The 18,244-nt window shown below is 40.0% G+C and overlaps 1 protein-coding gene across 1 annotated transcript in view; it reads right to left on the bottom strand.

The window, feature by feature from the left end:
* tefu (Serine/threonine-protein kinase tefu) overlaps positions 1-18,244 on the bottom strand; it is a 307,455-nt gene that overhangs the window by 173,414 nt on the left and 115,797 nt on the right. The window contains exons 24-25 of the mRNA XM_071688722.1: positions 14,646-14,797; positions 9,241-9,465 (exon numbers count right to left, since the gene is read on the bottom strand). Of these exons, the coding sequence (XP_071544823.1) occupies positions 9,241-9,465; positions 14,646-14,797 (377 nt within the window). The remainder of the gene's footprint in view (positions 1-9,240; positions 9,466-14,645; positions 14,798-18,244) is intronic.

Here is an 18,244-nt window from a genome sequence, read left to right on the forward strand (position 1 = left end):
GGAACATTTAGGTAGAACTATTAGGAAGTAGTAGGTAGGAACATTAGGCAGAAGTAGGTGGGTAGTATTGGTAGTAAACCTCCCTGGTGATTGGCTACGTACCAACTACTACCCCTATGGTATGAAAAAAACAGTGAATGGAGAAAGAGATATCTTCACTCTAAGAAAAGTTTTAAAGGATGCACATACTTAGCACCTTTTTTGATTGTTAGACTTGTCTTGTAAGGATTTATTCTAGCCTCTTGTCAGCAGCAGACTGATGTCTGTATCCCGGGGTGGATGGAGTAAGGGGAATTATGTGCAAAGATAACTCATACATACTTCATTTGGGTTCTTTTGTTTTGACTGGACAGAATGATTCAGCTTGTTTACTTGGAACCTAATTTCTTAGCAAGAATTTGTTTCTCCAATTAAGACAAGTTTTCTGGCATAAGACTTTTCTAGATGAATAAGTGCTTCAAACTCACTTTACCTCATTTCCAGCATATTCTTATCAAGTAGCAATGTCCTTAATTAGAATGTCTTTTCATTTTTTTCTATTCCACCTGTGGCTTTGCTTAAACTACTGTCTGTCTATCTATCTATCTATATCTCTGATGACTCTTCCCTTCAATAACTCCCTCCCTCAAGGCCATGGCCATGGCAATAGTCTCCATAACTAGTGAACTCTAGTGCCGTTTCTTAGCCTTTAATGCCTCACCCTTAACAGGCCACCAGCATAAGGACTCTAGCACAGTATTTGCAGAGGCTCCTACCTAATATTCCTATGTACTATTTCTACCTAATGGTCCTACCTAAATGTTCCTACCTACTCCTATCTATTGCTCTTACCAATTTGCCAAAAGGCAGGGATAGCACACAGTATTCACCACAGAAAATCTACAGTTACATAGAATGAGCTGTGTGAGTTAAGTGTTGGTAGTAGTTAGTAGGCAGCCAACAACCAGGAAGGTATATTACCAGTACTACCCACCAAAGTATCAGAAGGGTTAGTGACTGCTTAATGAGCCAGCACTTCAGTGGATGTCAAGTTGCACTCCTCTGACCAACTAACATGTTTACTGCTGGGATTCTGTCCACAAATGTACAATCTATCTTTGTCATGCATAACACTTAACAAAACTAAACTCACACAGCTTATTCTTCATAAGTCAAGTTTTAACTGTGGGGAGCACTATACGTTGGCCCTGCCTTCTGGCAAAATGGCAGCATTAGACACAAGTAGTCAGTAGGGACATTAGGTAGGAGCCTCAGCAAACACTGCACTAGACTTGCCCTCTGCCAGTGGCCTATCAAGTGTGAGGCACTAAAGGCTAAGAAGCAACACTGGAGTTCACTTGTTATGGTGACTCTACTGCTGTGGTCACCCCTTTGAGGGAGTTCCAATTGGAACAAGTGTCACAGACATAGACAGATAGATAGATAGAGTCAAGTGTCGTGTGTGACTAGGAGAGAGATTTTGTTTGTTTGTGGACAGAATGCCAGAAGTTCACATATAGGTGAGGCAGAAAGAAAAAACAGCTACCTGGGTCAGATGAATGCAACCAATGAAAACTAATGAAGTGCTGGCTAACTATGCAGCTACCGCTAACCCTCTTGATACCCAGGCAGGTAGTTCTGGTAATGTACCTCCCTAGTTGTTGGCTGCCTCCCAACGATGAGGATGTGTACATGTAAATAAAAGCAAGGTTACAAAGTTTAGCTGTCCAAAAACACAGGATGTGAGTCTTAATGGAGAAAATTTGGAGGAAGTGGGATATCTTAGATATCTGGGAGTGAACTTGGCAGTGAATGGCACCATGGCAGCAGAGGCAAGTCACAAGGTGAGGAATGAGGACAGAGTGTAAAGGTTCAAGGGACATCAAGGAATATGTGGAAAAAGGAGGGCACTATCTGGGAGTGCAAAAATAGGTATGCTTGAATGTACAGTAGTCCCAACAATGTTGTATGGATGCAAGGCATGAGCAATAGGCAAGAATGTTTGAAGTAGAGTAGGTATGTTGGAAATCAAATGCATGCAAACAACATGTGGAGTAAGTAGGGTTGAGAGAGGTGTGGTAATGAGAAGAGTTTGGTTTAGAGGGATGAAGAGGGCATGTTGAAATGGTTTAGTTGGAAAGAATGTGAGAGGAAAGACAAAACAAAGAGGATATATATATTTGTGTCAATAATGGAAGGGAAATGGAGAAAGGGAAGACCAAACTGGAGAAGGAAGAATGGAGTGAAAGAGATTTAAAGTGCCAAGGGCCTGAACATGCAAGAGGGTGAAAGGTGTGAATGGGATCAGATTTTGTCATAGCTTACCCTGAAAAATGCAGCCTCAGCAATATTACATAGCATGGATTTAGATAAAGGACAGATTATGCCTTACAAACCTCCTCAAATTTTATAATACAATATTCGATACCTATGATAAGACTACAGGAATATATATAATATTTCTGGACCTACAAAAAGCATTCTACATAGTCTCCCAAGATAAACTGAAGCTTAAAGTCAGCATCTTGGGGATTAAAGATTTGAACAGGAAACTGCACAGAAGCTTGGCTACATAACAGGAAGCATACCATCATAATGAATAGTGAATCAAAACCATGGTCACCCATGACGAGTGGGATATCCTGGGGGTCTGTCCTGGGGCCTATATTTTCCACCATTTATGTTAATGACATTGATGAAGGGCTGAATAACTGTCTAATTTTGCAGATGACACAAAGATCTTGAAGAAGATAGGCTAAGTTACAAGAGAATTTAGATAAAATACCTAAATCATAAAAAAAAAGGTTAATGCTATTTAGCATTAAAAATGTCAGATGCTGCAAGTAGGAAACCTAAAAAAAAAAAATCATGGGCTTCAAGACAAGGGAGAGCACTTATGAGATGGATCTGAGTCAGTGTCTCCAACAACTAAAAAATTCTCCAACACTGAAACAAGGCTGCCAAGAAAGCAAATAGGACATTAAGATATATCAAAAGAAACTCTATGGACAAAAGCATGGATGTTGTACTGCCTTCAGACCTAAGTCTAGTTAAGCTTAACCTCAAATAAGCAAAGCATGTCTAGGCCCCTCCACCTAAGAAGGATATTCTTCAAGCAAGGAGCAGTGCAGCAAAGATATTACATTTTCAATTTGGTTAATCCTTTCTTGTCCCCTCCACTCCACTCTTTGTCAAACTTTCCTCATTCACTCTTGCATGTCCAAATCCTTTCAGCAATGCTATTCAGCTCTCTAAACCACACTCTTCTTATTCACACATCTCTCTCCTCTCTCTTACCCTGTCATTCCTTACTCGATCAACCTCTTCAAACATTTAATTTCCAAAACTGTTCAAAATGGTTAAAAAACAGGATCAGATAACAACATTACCTGATATGGAAGTTCAGAAGCCTATGGATCAAGTCAGACCATGAAAGATGTCATGAGATGAAAGAGAAATTTAATAAGCTCAGAAATAGTCTTTTTTTTTTTTAGGTTTATGGAGTTTATTCCAGAGGTACATAATTAAAGGAAAAAAGGTAGATTTATGAAAAAGCAACTAAGGTCAAATGGGTCTTTTCAAATGTCCTAAAAGCTGATCAGTTTGAGGAAAGGAATGAAATACATAATGAATCTGTCGGCAATAATGGGGAGGGTAGTGCAGCTATGGCAGGTAATCAACAGACAAAGAGCATGAAGAATCTGTAGCAGAACATTTACCTGGGACCATACATACTAACAGGGGTTGACAGGAAATTTAATGAAGCTGGAGAAAGAGTAATATGCACCATTTGCATACTAAGCAATAAAAACAAAAATTATGACTTGTTAATAAAAGGTTTAGTACAGTGCACATGAAAGACCAGTACTTGTTAACAAAAAGGGAAATTTTTGAGAAAGTCAGAGATACAGAAGTTGACAGCATAATCAAAATCAGAAAGATTAGTAAAGCAGGTGGTTGATGGATGCAAGTTACTACTTATTTATGTAAGATCATACTCCAGATGGAGAAGAAATGGGAAAAAAATGTTTACTGAAAGACTTGTGGAAGCCAGATTCAATTTTGATGATAAAAGAAAGGAAAAAAATTAGTCATAACTGTGGAAGGTATTAAGAATATATGGTGTGGGAGGCAAGTTGTTAGAAGCAGTGAAAAGTTTTTATCGAGGATGTAAGGCATGTGTACGTGTAGGAAGAGAGGAAAGTGATTGGTTCTCAGTGAATGTAGGTTTGCGGCAGGGGTGTGTGATGTCTCCATGGTTGTTTAATTTGTTTATGGATGGGGTTGTTAGGGAGGTGAATGCAAGAGTCCTGGAAAGAGGGGCAAGTATGAAGTCTGTTGGGGATGAGAGAGCCTGGGAAGTGAGTCAGTTGTTGTTCGCTGATGATACAGCGCTGGTGGCTGATTCATGTGAGAAACTGCAGAAGCTGGTGACTGAGTTTGGTAAAGTGTGTGGAAGAAGAAAGTTAAGAGTAAATGTGAATAAGAGCAAGGTTATTAGGTACAGTAGGGTTGAGGGTCAAGTCAATTGGGAGGTAAGTTTGAATGGAGAAAAACTGGAGGAAGTGAAGTGTTTTAGATATCTGGGAGTGGATCTGTCAGCGGATGGAACCATGGAAGCGGAAGTGGATCATAGGGTGGGGGAGGGGGCGAAAATTTTGGGAGCCTTGAAAAATGTGTGGAAGTCGAGAACATTATCTCGGAAAGCAAAAATGGGTATGTTTGAAGGAATAGTGGTTCCAACAATGTTGTATGGTTGCGAGGCGTGGGCTATGGATAGAGTTGTGCGCAGGAGGATGGATGTGCTGGAAATGAGATGTTTGAGGACAATGTGTGGTGTGAGGTGGTTTGATCGAGTAAGTAACGTAAGGGTAAGAGAGATGTGTGGAAATAAAAAGAGCGTGGTTGAGAGAGCAGAAGAGGGTGTTTTGAAATGGTTTGGGCACATGGAGAGAATGAGTGAGGAAAGATTGACCAAGAGGATATATGTGTCGGAGGTGTTGGGAACGAGGAGAAGAGGGAGACCAAATTGGAGGTGGAAAGATGGAGTGAAAAAGATTTTGTGTGATCGGGGCCTGAACATGCAGGAGGGTGTAAGGAGGGCAAGGAATAGAGTGAATTGGAGCGATGTGGTATACAGGGGTTGACGTGCTGTCAGTGGAGTGAATCAAGGCATGACTTTTGGTGATGGGGAAACCAGTTATGGTTACATATGATTTGGAATTAAATAGCCAAAAGATGCTTAAGACAGGCAAAGAAACTTCAAAACAAGGTGGCATTCATTGGAGAAATCACCATACATGATAAGCCAACGGAATATAGGGAGAAAAGCAAAGAATACAGTCAAGAGGGCAAAAAAAACTGGAAAAGCCAAAAATAGGGAAGACATGTTAGAAGATGATAAAATCAAACTGCATGTAATTTGTATACGAATATTGATGGAAGAGTAATTAAAGGGAAAAAGATCGAAATCAAGGATCGTATATGGGATAAAGTGTTTTGCTTTGCTGGCGTTGTGGAAATAAAACATTCTAAAGAGATAAAATCTCACCTACTCTTCCCAGAGGGCAAATGGTGGAGGGGGTTGGCCCACTTAATAAAAGAGCCTTAAATCTCAACCCAACACATAATGGGAAGAGTAACTGCTGGGAAAGAGTGCATAGTGGTGTTGTTATTTCATAATCAACTACGGAGTTTCAATGATCCAAAACAAATATAACTTATAACTATAAAGGAACAATCACAATGGTATATGAAGCAGTAAGAGTGTCACTTAATAGTAATGATAAAGTACTGATAATGGGGATTTCAAATATCAGCATATCATTGAGCACATGAGGATAAGAGGGACCGATACACCATCAGATAAAATCAGACGTCTTATTTTCACATGTACAAGCATGGATATTGAGATCATATTCAATACGCCACGTGGAAAAAGTGATCATGTAATGATCAAGTTTAACTAAATAGTAAATGAGGATACTGAAGGAGCTAAGATGAGACATGATGTAAAGAGATATTATCATGAAAAACATGCAAACATCAACATTTTCTTTGTGAACACAGATTGGAAAATAGAATTCAGTTGCCAGGAACTAGGATTTTGAAGTGATAGGTTCAGGGAAATTCACAGTGAAGGAGTATGAACAAGGGTACCTCTATCCTCAAAGACAGAGGGAATAGTTAGAAAGAACAAAGAATGGTTTGATAAAAGATATCATAAAGCAAAGGAGCATTGAGGTGTGCAGTGACGAAGATTCAGATGCCAGCCAGCATTTGAAAGGTATAAAAGAGCAGGAAAAAAACGAGTATACCAGGATAAGAAAGGAAGAACAAAGTAATTCTGAAAAGAACATTATAGAAAAGGCAGGAGAAAACTCATCAGAAGCCAGATAAAGAGCATACAATCTAGCTAAGAGATTCAGAGAGGGTACAATTGTTGAGGATATCAAGGAAGTAAATAACAAGCTCAAAACTTTTTCCCAGCACAAGACACTGTAGTGGCAGCACCAATGAGATGGAATGAGGAGAAGAATTTAAAAACATTCATGTTTCTAGAAAAGACATTAACACAATACTTAAAAGTCTCAACCCATAAAAAAATCATGATCTTGAAAAAATTTCACCATATGTGTTGAAGATGTGATCAGATACAATACATAATCCTCTTAAAATACCGTTCAAGATGTCATACCTATCCATAAGAAAGGACACTGGGACCAGGCAATGAACTACTGGCTGGTCTCACTGATGAGTATGGTCTGTAAGGCTCTAGAAAAAACAATTAGAAAGCAAATGAATGACCCAACAGTGGATAAATTAACTAGTAACAAACAACACAGTTTTGGGGAAAGGGAATCATGTTTAAAATAAACTTAGATTTCTATGGGAGAATGAGTTCTATTTTAGAAAAGAAAAAAAAGGAGGCTAGAGGGACTGCTTGTATCTAGACTGTCAGGCATCATTTGATACAATACCACTGGATCACCAGGGGCATGAACAATGAGGACAATCCATCAAAGGATAGAAGATTTTCTCAGTGGAAGGGAACAGAGGACACATGTCAGATCCTTCTCCAAATCGGGTGAAGGTATGGACTCTCACCTAAATATCTTTGCAGATAAAACAAAAGTAATGAGGAAAATGAAAAGCAAAGAAGACTGCATCAAGGTACAAGGAAACCTAAACACTCCAAAGTTGGTCTGATGCATGTTTCACGAAATTCCATCCAAGCAATGTAAAGAAATAACTGATGGGACAGAGTGAAAGAAAGCCTCAACATGATTATCATCTTGCAGGAAATAAGTTTCAGGATACAGCAGGTGAAAAAGACTTGAAAGCTGACATCATCCCTAACCTGTTCCTGAGTCACATTAGGTTGAACAGTTAAAGACACTAACTGTCAATTATCAGAATAGTTTTCAAATACAGAATAGTTTTCAACTATATGTATTTGGAAATATTTAGCAAGCTGTTCATATCTTACACAAAGCAAAATGTGCTTGTCAAGTTTGGTCACCACACCAAAACAAATACAGAAAACTAACAGAGAAGGTCCAAAGAAGGGCAACAAAGATGGTACCACAATTAAGAGAGCTAAGTTACAGGGATAAGCTAATGGATTTAAACATGACCACCTTGGAAAATAGAACAGTGAAGGGTGACTTGATCAAAACCTTCAAGTTTTTAAAACCAAATAATGAAATGGACAGTAATCAGTTCTTCAAGAGAAGTAAGGATACAGCAATCAGAGGATTAACATGAAATTAAGTAAGGAATTTGCAAAAAAAGTTGTAAAGTACTTTTGCAGTACAAGAGTGGTGGAAAAATGTAACAATGACTGAGGACATGGGTAATGCAGGCAACAATAATAAATTTATAAAGAGGTAAGACAACAGAGAATGTTCCAGACATAGGGCCCTATGAGTGTAAAACTCCCTTTCCATACATTACAAATAGGCAATTACAACAGGTGATTACATGCACCCTTCTCTGTACATTCTCATCTGTAGCCTATACTTCACATCGATACACTGGGACTAAACCATAATTAAACTCGCAGAGATTTGATAGAGAATGTTCAGGGCACTATACCCAAGAGTGTAAAACACCCTGCCTATATAGAACAAATAATCATATGGACCCTCACCCTCCTCTGTGCATTCTCATCTATAGCTCATGCCTCACATCCGCACATCACTGGGACTACTACATCTTCCATCATACCCATTTTCACCATCCCAGATAGTGACCTGTCTTTCCACATGTTCTCCAGTGCTCCCAGAACCTTTGTCCCTTCACCCACTATATGACTCACCTAAGCTTCCATCAGGCATCTATAAAACCCACTTCCTCCACATTTTTCCTATTCAAATTAACGCTTCAACTACCCTGTATCTCTGGACTGTCTAAATCTAATAGGGGAGCAAAAGTACTTCACACATGTTCCCTGCATCCATGCATGTCACAGAAGGTGACTAAAGAGGGAATGATCAGGGGGTTGGAAATCCTAAACTCCTTGTATTTCCATTTCTAATAGTTGGAACAGGAGTTAATCGATGAGTGCCCATTCACAGATGTGGTTCACCAGTGTTCATAAATGCCACACCATATTTCAAAAAGTCCTACAAATACGTCATTTACATAATACACCACAACTTAACTATATCAGACAAGAATAACTATCTGTGGTATAGGCTATTATTACTAAACAGGTAGTTAATGAGGTATGAGAAGCATTTGCCTTACCAGAGAATAGGAAGCTCATGCACTTCTAACCCAAAAGATTCAAATCAATCTCCCTTATGGTTTGTGGGATGAAACAACATGATAGAAAATATTTGTAAAGAAAGACATTACAACCTCCTGGTAAACCTTGACTCCAAATCTGTTCTCAATGTCATAACAAATGTACACAGAGCAATGTTTATTAAAAAGAAAAAAATACAAATTATATGGAAAGTATACTATTTCCACAACACTATAGGTAGCACAATTCAATACCTCACCCTAAACAGACTGGCAGAGGACAACTCAAGTGCGGTGTTTTATTTAATGTTCTCACCAATTACTATTACCCAACGCATCCACCTAATGTTCCAAACTACTACTACCAAATATCTAAAGTACTCTTCTGAATCTCTCATCATATTAAAAAAAAAAGTCTGTTACAACAAGATGAATGAGAAGGTGCTCTGTACAGGTTTAAACTAAATAGCCTAAAAATTCTGTCTCATAAAAAAATTATTTAATACTTACGTGTACAGTCAAGGCCTCCAATATTGTTTGGTACACCTCCTGAAAAATCTTATCCTGATGAGGCATGTCCATTAGGGTTCCATCACCCCTGACCAGTAAGATGTGTATGAATGAAGCAGCAAGAATACGTAATTCAAAACTGGGGCTACATAGATAGTCATATACTTCTCCACAACGACTGTTATCTGGTAGTCCATACTTTGACCACACACGCTTTGGATCCACCTAAACAGAGAAATGGTCATCCATGTTACAAAAGTACTGTATATAAATCCAGGAAAATTGTTTGCCTTTATGTTTGATGTTACATAAATTTATTCCATCAGCAATTCCATATCTATCTATATATATCTTTGACACCTGTTCCAATTGGAACTTCCTCAAAGGGATGGCCATGGCAACAGAGTCTCCATAACTAAAGAGCTCCAGTGCCACTTCTTAGCCTTTAGTGCCCTACCCATAACAGGCCACTGGCAGAGGGCAAGTCTAATGCAGTGTTTACAGAGGCTTTTATCTAATGTACCTAATGACTACTTCTACCTAATGCTCTTACCTATTGCTTCTGCCTAATAATCCAGCCTTAATGTACCTACATATTACTTATATATACTGTTCCTACCACCATGCCAAAAGGCAGGGCTAGCACATAGTGCTCACTACAGGAAAATCTAGAGTTACAAAGAATGAGTTGTGTGAGTTAACTGTTGTCAAGTGTTATATATGACAAGGAGAAATTGTATGTTTGTGGACAGAATACCAGTAGCCCACATTTTAGTGAGGCAGAAAGAAAGGACAGCTACCTGGATCAGAGGAGTGCAACTTGACAACCACTAAAGTTCTGGTTCACTAAGCAGATGTCACTAACCCTCCTGATAACCAGGCAGGTAGCACTGGTAATGTACCTCTCTGGTTATTAGCTGCCTACCAAATACTACCTACAACAATTCCATATATATATGCAAATGTACATAAACATATCAACATATACATACACAGACATATACACATGTACATATTCATACTTGATTTCATCCATTCACAGTGCCACCCTGCCCCAGAAGAAACAGCACTGCCAACCTCTGCATCAAGAAAAAAAAAAGCCTACATTCATTCATACTGCCACTGGCTGTCATGTGTAATGCACTGAAACTATAGCTCCCCATCCACATTCAGGCCCCAAAGACCTTTCCACGATCTACCCCAGATGTTTCACATGCCCTGGTTCAGTCCATTGACAGAATATCGACCCCAGTATACCACATCATTCTAATTCCCTCTATTCCTTGCACCCCTCTCACCCTCTTGCATGCTCAGGCCCTAACCACTAAAAATATTTTTCACTCCATCCTTCCACCTCCAATGTGGTCTCCCATTTCTCCTTTTTCCTTCCATCTCTGACATATACATCCCCTTTATCAACCTCTCCTCACTTATTCTCCCCCATGTCCAAACCATTTCAACACACTCTTCTGCTCTCCCAACTACACTCTCTTTATTACTACATATCTCTCACACCCTTACATTACCTACATAATCAAAACAGCTCACACCATACACTGCCCTCAAACATTTCATTTCCAACAAATCCACCCTCCTCCATACAACCCTATCCACAGCTCATGCCTCACAACCATATAATATTGTTGGAACTACCATTCCTTCAACTAAGCCAACTTTTGCCCTCCAAGATCGTGTTCTCTCTTACACACATTCATCGCTCCCAGGAACTTTGCCCCCTCCCCCACCCTATGACTAACTTTCTCTTCCATGGTTCCATTCACTGCCAAGTCCATTCCCAGGTATCAAAAACACTTAACTTCCTCCAATTCTTCTCCATTCAAACTCACATCCAAACTAAGTTGTCCCTCATCCCTACTGAGCCTTGCTCTTAGTCATGATCACTCTCAACTTTCTCCTTTCACATACTTTTCCAAACTCATTCACCAATTTCTGCAGTTTCTCACTCAAATCTGCCAGCAGTGCTGTATCATCAGCAAACAACAATTGACTCACTTCCTTGGCCCTCTCATCCCCAACAGATTGCATACTCATCCCTCTCTCCAAAACTCCTGCATTAACTCCCTAACCACCACATCCATAAACAAACTAAACAACCATGGGGACATCACACAACCTTGCCACAGACTGACCTTCACTGGGAACCAATCATTTTCCTCTCTTCCTACTCATACACATGACTTATACCTTGGCAAAAACTTCTCACTTCTTCTAGCAGCTTATCTCCCACACCATATATTTGTAAGACCTTCCACAAAGCATCTCTACCAACACTATCACAAGCCTTCTCCATATTCATAAATGCTACGTACAAATTCATCTGTTTTTCTGTGTATCTCTCAGGTACATTCTTCCAAGTAAACACCTGATCTACACACATACACACATGTACATATTCATATTTACTCACATTTAAACATTTCAGGTACCACCCCAACCCACAGGAAAGAGCATCGCCACCCCCTACGACAGCGAGGTAGCACCAGGAAACATATGGAGAAGGGTTACAACCACTCACACCCATTCTCTGTCATGTGTAATGCACTGAAGCCACAGCTACCTATCCACAACCAGGCCCCACACACCTTTCCATGGTTTACCCCACGTTTCACATGACCTAGTTCAGTCCATTGACGGCACGTCGACTCCAGTATACCACATCATTCCAATTCACTCAATTCTGTGCAAGCCTTACACATTCCAGCCTCTTCAGGTCCCAAGTGCTCAAAATCTTTTTCATTCCAACCTTTCATCTCCAATTTGATCTCTCTCTTCTTGTTCACTCCACTTCTGACAAATATAAATAAAACAAAAGATGGAAGCAAACTGTTTAAGACATTTGATAAGGATCATTTACTGATAACAAATATCACTGCAAAGGAATTAATGGTCTCAGCATTTACATCTGGAGGTGGTATATTTCAATGTTCAACAACTCAAAAAAAAAAAAAAATTATCCACAATCCTATTATGTCTCCTTCCTTTTATCTTATCTTTATACTTTTATTTATATTTAGTGAATTTTAGTCTATACAGAAGAATTTCTCATATATCATGTTGCCAATAATATATGGTATTCTGGAAACTTCTATCAAACCTCCAGGGAGTCTGGGCTTTTGAGACAGAATCAATGACGTGACTCTTGTTCATGAACATTTGGCTTCAAATGTTCTTTGATCATTGAAGGGATGAATCTTCATGGATGCACCTCATTTTAGAGGGAAAAATAGTGTCTTAACCCCAACCAAACAAGTAAACAAGTGTTCGCTTAAATGTTTATTAGATGTTGTCAGAGGGTGAGCAATGGGGAGTTAATATCTATGCCGTGGTTCAATCCACCGATAGCACGTTGATCCCGGTATACCACATCGTTCCATTTCACTATTCCTTGCACGCCTTTCACCCTCTTGTATGTTCTGGCCCTGATCGCTCAAAATCTTTTTCACTCCATCCTTCCACCTTCAATTTGGTCTCACACTTCTTGTTCCCTCCACTTCTGACACATATATCCTCTTTGTCAATCTTTCCTCGCTCATTGTCTCCATGTGTCAAAACCATTTCAACACACCCTCTTGTGCTCTCTCAACCACACTCTTTTGATTATCACACATCTCTCTTAACCTTTCATTACTTACTTGATCAAACCACCTCATACTACATATCATCCTCAAACATTTCATTTCCAAAAGTTTTTGCAATGGTAGCCTTTCTATCCATCAATCTATCTTTATCTCCAAAACCCATTTCCTCCAAGAACACCCCAAGAGGAGAGCCATGGCAAAACAGTTCCCATACCTAGTAAACTCCAGCACTACTTCTTATCCTTTAGTGCCTCACCCTCAACTGGCTACTGACAGAAGGCAACTCTAACACAGTGTTTCCAGGGGCTTTTACCCAGTGTTCCTACTGACTACTTCTACCTAATGTGTCTACTTAATGTTCCAACCTCCTACTTCTACCTAAAACTCCCACTAATGCTCCTACCAACTACTTCTACCTAATGCTCCTGCCTACAGTTTCTACCTACTAATTCTCTATCTATTGCTCCTACCATTTTACTAAAATGCAGGACAAGTGCACAGCACTCACAGCAAGAAAATCTTGAGTTGTGAAGAATGAGTTGTGTCAGTTGAGTGTTGTAAAGGGTTATGTGTGACAAGAAGAGATTGTATGTTTGTGGAGACAATGCCAGTATTAGTAGGCAGTAGTTGGTAGGCAGCCAATGACCAGGGAGGTACATTACCAGTGCTAACTGCCTTGGTATCAGGAGGGATAGTGCCAGCTGCTTTGTAAGTCAGCACTTAAGTGGTTATCAAGTTGCACTCCTCTGACCCAGGTAGCTGTCTTTTCTTTCTGCCTCACTAACACGTCGACTACTGGCATTCAGTCCACAAACATACAATCTCTCCCTATTGTAACATCTGAAAACACTAAACTCACACAGTTTATTCTTTGTTATTCTAAACTTTCCTGCGGTAAGCGCTAGCTCTGCCTTTTGGCAAAATGGTAGGAGCAGGAGATAAAAGTAGTAGGTAGGAACATATAGGCAGGAGCATTAGGCAGAAGTAGTAGGTAGGAGCATTAGATAGTAGTAGTCATTAGGAACATTGGGTAGGCATATCTGCAAACACTGCAGGCCAGTGGCCTGTTAAGGGTATGGCACTAAAGGTTAAGAAGTGGCACTGGAGTTCTTTAGCTTTGGGGACTGTTGTCATGGCTACCCCTGCTGAGGGAGTTCCACTTGGAACAGGCGTCAGACATATAGACAGATAGACAGAATGCAAGTAGTGTACATGTGGATGAGGCAGAAAGAAAAGACAGCCACCTTTGTCATAAGTGTGCATCTTGACAACCTAGCTCACTACACAGCCATCACTAACTGTACCAACACAAGTGTATAGTACTGGTAACATACCTCCCTGGTCAGTGGCTGCCTACTAACTACTACTCATGGTAATTAGTAGCATAAAAAGTAATACAGTCCTAAAGATTCCTCGGTTTATTCAGTTGGCCCAGTGTAACTGAGAAACATAATGCAAGAGAAATGTGTCATTCACGCTAATATAAATAAAGCCAGTGCTATAATGATATGATTAAGGTAAAATAATGAAAAAAAACTAAGAATGGATTTTTTGAAGATGTAAAACAATGAATCTAGTTGTAAGTGATATTTACATGAAAGGACCCAGCAGGAAAGATATATCAACAATGTTGTAAAAATGTTTAAATGCAGATGATTGTACAAAGCTGTGAAGCAACTACAAAAGCTTGAGAATTTTCAAAGGATGTAGTGCTTCCAATGAGGGAAGAAGGCTCGTTACATATTTATCCTATCCTCTTACTTCATTATAAGTTTACCATTCAACACAAAAATAGGTAATACATACTTTACTAAGTTCACAGTTAAGCAAGATAATTGCTTCACTGACACTTTCCCAATAGTTTCCTTCAAGTAGCTTTTGGGCAAAGGCTTTGGCCAATTTCACAATGATACTCTGTATGGTACCAGATAAGCAACTGCCATTCACACTGATAAGATCTGAAGAAGAACAAAATCACAGATTAACACACGAAACAGAATATGCCAAAACAAAAACAGGTCAGCAAACAAAGAAGAAATATTCCTATGAAAAAATGTAGGTTTTGAAAATATTCCTTCTCTCTGTGGTTGTGTCCCAAGAACAGGAGATATATTCCATGATAATATATGGATCAGAATGTTCCATCCCTCATGATTTTAAGTTAGGAGTGTCTACCCTTCACCAATCACTGAAATATGATTATTAAAGGCACATCTTCATCCAATCAGTGACCTTCAAAAGGCTGATATCAGCCTATTAGAGCTCATAACTGGGGACAGGGGAGAAAGAATACTTCCCACATATTCCCCATGTAGTAGGTGACTGAACGGGGCGGGCAGGTGGGGAGGGGCGGGGTGGTGCGGGGCCTAGAAACCCCCAATCCTTGCATTTAAATTTCTAAAAAGGGACACAGAAGAAGGAGTCAAGAGGGGAGTGCTCATCCTCCTCAAAGGTTCAGACTGGGATCGCTGAATGTGTGTGGACATAACCAAGATGAGAAAAAAGGAGAGATAGGTAGTATGTTTGAGGAAAGAAACCTGGATGTTCTGGCTCTGAATGAAATGAAGCTCAAGGGTAAAGGGGAAGAGTGGTTTGGGAAAGTCTTAGGAGTAAAGTCAGGGGATGGTGAGAGGACAAGAGCTAAGGAAGGAGTAGCACTACACCTGAAGCAGGAGTTGTGGAAGTATGTGATAGAATGTGAGAAAGTAAATTCTAGATTGAAGTGGGTAAAACTGAAAGCGGAAGGAGAGAGATAGGTGTTTATTGGTGCCTATACACCTGGTCATGAGAAGAAAGATCACGAGAAGGCAAGTGTTTTGGGAGCAGCTGAGTGAGTGTGTTAGCAGCTCTGATGTATGAGACCGGGTTATAGTGATGGGTGATTTAAATGCGAAGGTGAGTTATGTGGAAGTTGAGGGAAAATTGGTGTGCATAGGGTGTTCAGCACTGTAAATGGAAATGGTGAAGAGCTTGTGGATTTGTGCTGAAAAAAGACTGGCGATTGGGAATACCTGATTTAAAAAGAGAGATATACCTAAGTATATGCATGATAGTAGTAAAGATGGTCAAAGGGCATTATTGGATTATGTCTTAAGTAAATGGCATGTACAAGAGAGACTTTTGGATGTTAATGTGCTGAAAGGGGCAGCAAGCTTGGAAAGGAGACTTGTGTGAGGAAGTACCAGGGCAGATTGAGAGTAGAATGGCAAAAGGTGAGAGCAAATGACATGAAGGGAGTGAGTGAGGAATGGGATGTATTTAGGGAAGTATCGATGGCTTGCACAAAAGATGCATGTGGCATGAGAAAAGTGGGAGGTTGGCAGATTATAAAGGGTAGCAAGTGGTGGGATGAAGAAGTAAGGTTGTTAGTGAAAGAGAATAGAGAGGCATTTGAATGATACTTGCAGGGAAGTAATGCAAATGACTATGATATGTATATAAAAAAAAAAGCAGCAGAAGGTCAAGAGAAAGGTGCAAGAGTTGAAAAGGAGGGCAAATGAGAGCTGGGGTGAGAGTATCATTAAATCTTAGGGAAAATAAAAAGATGTTTTGGAAGGATGAATAATGTGCATAACACAAGAGGGCAAATGGAAACATTGGTGAAGGGGGAATGTGGAGAGGTAATAACAGGTAGTGACAAAGTGAGTAGGAGATGGAGTGAGCATTTTGAAGGTTTACCGAACGTGTTCGATGATAGTGGCAAATATAGGGTGTTTTGGTCAGGGTGGTGTGCGAAGTGAGAGGGTCGGGAAAAATGGTTTGGTAAAGAGAGTGGAGGTAGTGAAAGCTTTGTGGAAAATGAAATCTGGCAAGGCAGTGGGTTTGGATGATACTGCAGTGGAATTTATCAAAAAATGGGGTGACTGTGTTGTTGATTGTTTGGCAAGGATATTCAATGCATGTATGGACCATGGTGAAACGCCTGAGGATAAAGGTGAGTGTTCATACAAGAGGCATAAGTTTGTTGAGTATTCCTGGGAAATGATATGGGAGGGTTTTGACTGAGGGGGTGAAAGCATGTACAGAGCATCAGATTGGGGAAGAGCAATGTGGTTTCTGAAGTGGCATTGGATGTGTGGATCAGGTGTTTGCTTTGAAGAATGTATGTGAGAAATACTTTGAAAAACAGATGGATTTTTATGTAGCATTTATGGATCTGGAAAAGGCATATGATAGGGTTGATAGAGATGCATTGCGGAAGGTTTTAAGAGGATATGGTGTAGGAGGTAAGTTCCCAGAAGCAGTGAAAAGATTTTACCAAGAATATTAGGCATGTGCACGAGTAGGAATAGAGCAGAGTGATTGATTCCCTGTGAATGTCTGTTTGTGGCAGGGGTGTGTGATGTCCACGTGGTTAATTTGATTATGGATGGGGTGGTTAGGGAGGTAAATTTAAGAGTTTTCGAGAGAAGGGCAAGTATTCAATTTGTTGGGAATGAGAGAGCTTGAGAAGTGTCAGTTGTTATTCGCCAATGATACAGCTCTAGTGGCTGATTCATGTGAGAAACTGCAGAGGTTGGTGACTGAGTTTGGAGAAGTGTGTGAAAGGAGAAAGTTGAGAGTAAAGGTGAATAAGAGCAAGGTTACTAGGTTCAGTAGGGTTGAGTGACAAGTTAATTGGGATGTAAGTTTGAATGGAGAAAAACTGGAGGAAGGGAAGTGTTTTAGATATCTGGGAGTGAACTTAGCAGAGGATGGAACCATGGAAGTAGAAGCGAGTTACAGGGTGGAGGAGGGGGCGAAGGTTATGGGAGTGATGAATGTGTGGAAGGAGAGAACATTATCTTGGAGAGCAAAAATGGGTATGTTTGAAGGAATATCAGTTCCAACAGTGTTATATGGTTGCAAGGCTTGGGTTATAAATAGGGATGTACGGAGGAGGGTGGATGCGATGGAAATGAAATGTGAGGACAATATGTGGTGTGAGGTTGTTTGATCAAGTAAGTAATGAAAGGGTAAAAGAGCTGTGCTGAAATAAAAAGAGTGTGGTTGAGAGAGCAGAAGAAGGTGTGCTGAAATGATTTGGAAATATGGAGAGAAAGAGTGAGGAAAGATTAATAAAGAGGATATATGTGTCAAAGGTGGAGGGAACAAGGAGAAGCAGGAGACCAAACTGGAGGTGGAAGAATGGAGTGAAAAAGATTTTCAGTGATCGGGGCCTGAACATACAGGAAGGTAAGAGGCGTGCAAGGAATAGAGTCAATTGGAAGGACGTGGTATACCAGGGTCAACGTGCTGTCAATGGACTGAACTAGGGTATGTGAAGCATCTGGGGTAAACCATGGAAAGGTCTGTGGGGCCTAGATGTGGATAGGGAGCTGTGGTTTTAATGCATAATACATGACAGCTAGAAACTGAGTGTGAACAAATGTGGTCATTTTTTTGTGTTTTCCTGGTGCTACCTC

This window comes from Panulirus ornatus, chromosome 3, assembly GCF_036320965.1.
Source record: "Panulirus ornatus isolate Po-2019 chromosome 3, ASM3632096v1, whole genome shotgun sequence".
In the NCBI taxonomy this organism is placed as follows: Eukaryota; Metazoa; Arthropoda; class Malacostraca; order Decapoda; family Palinuridae; genus Panulirus; species Panulirus ornatus.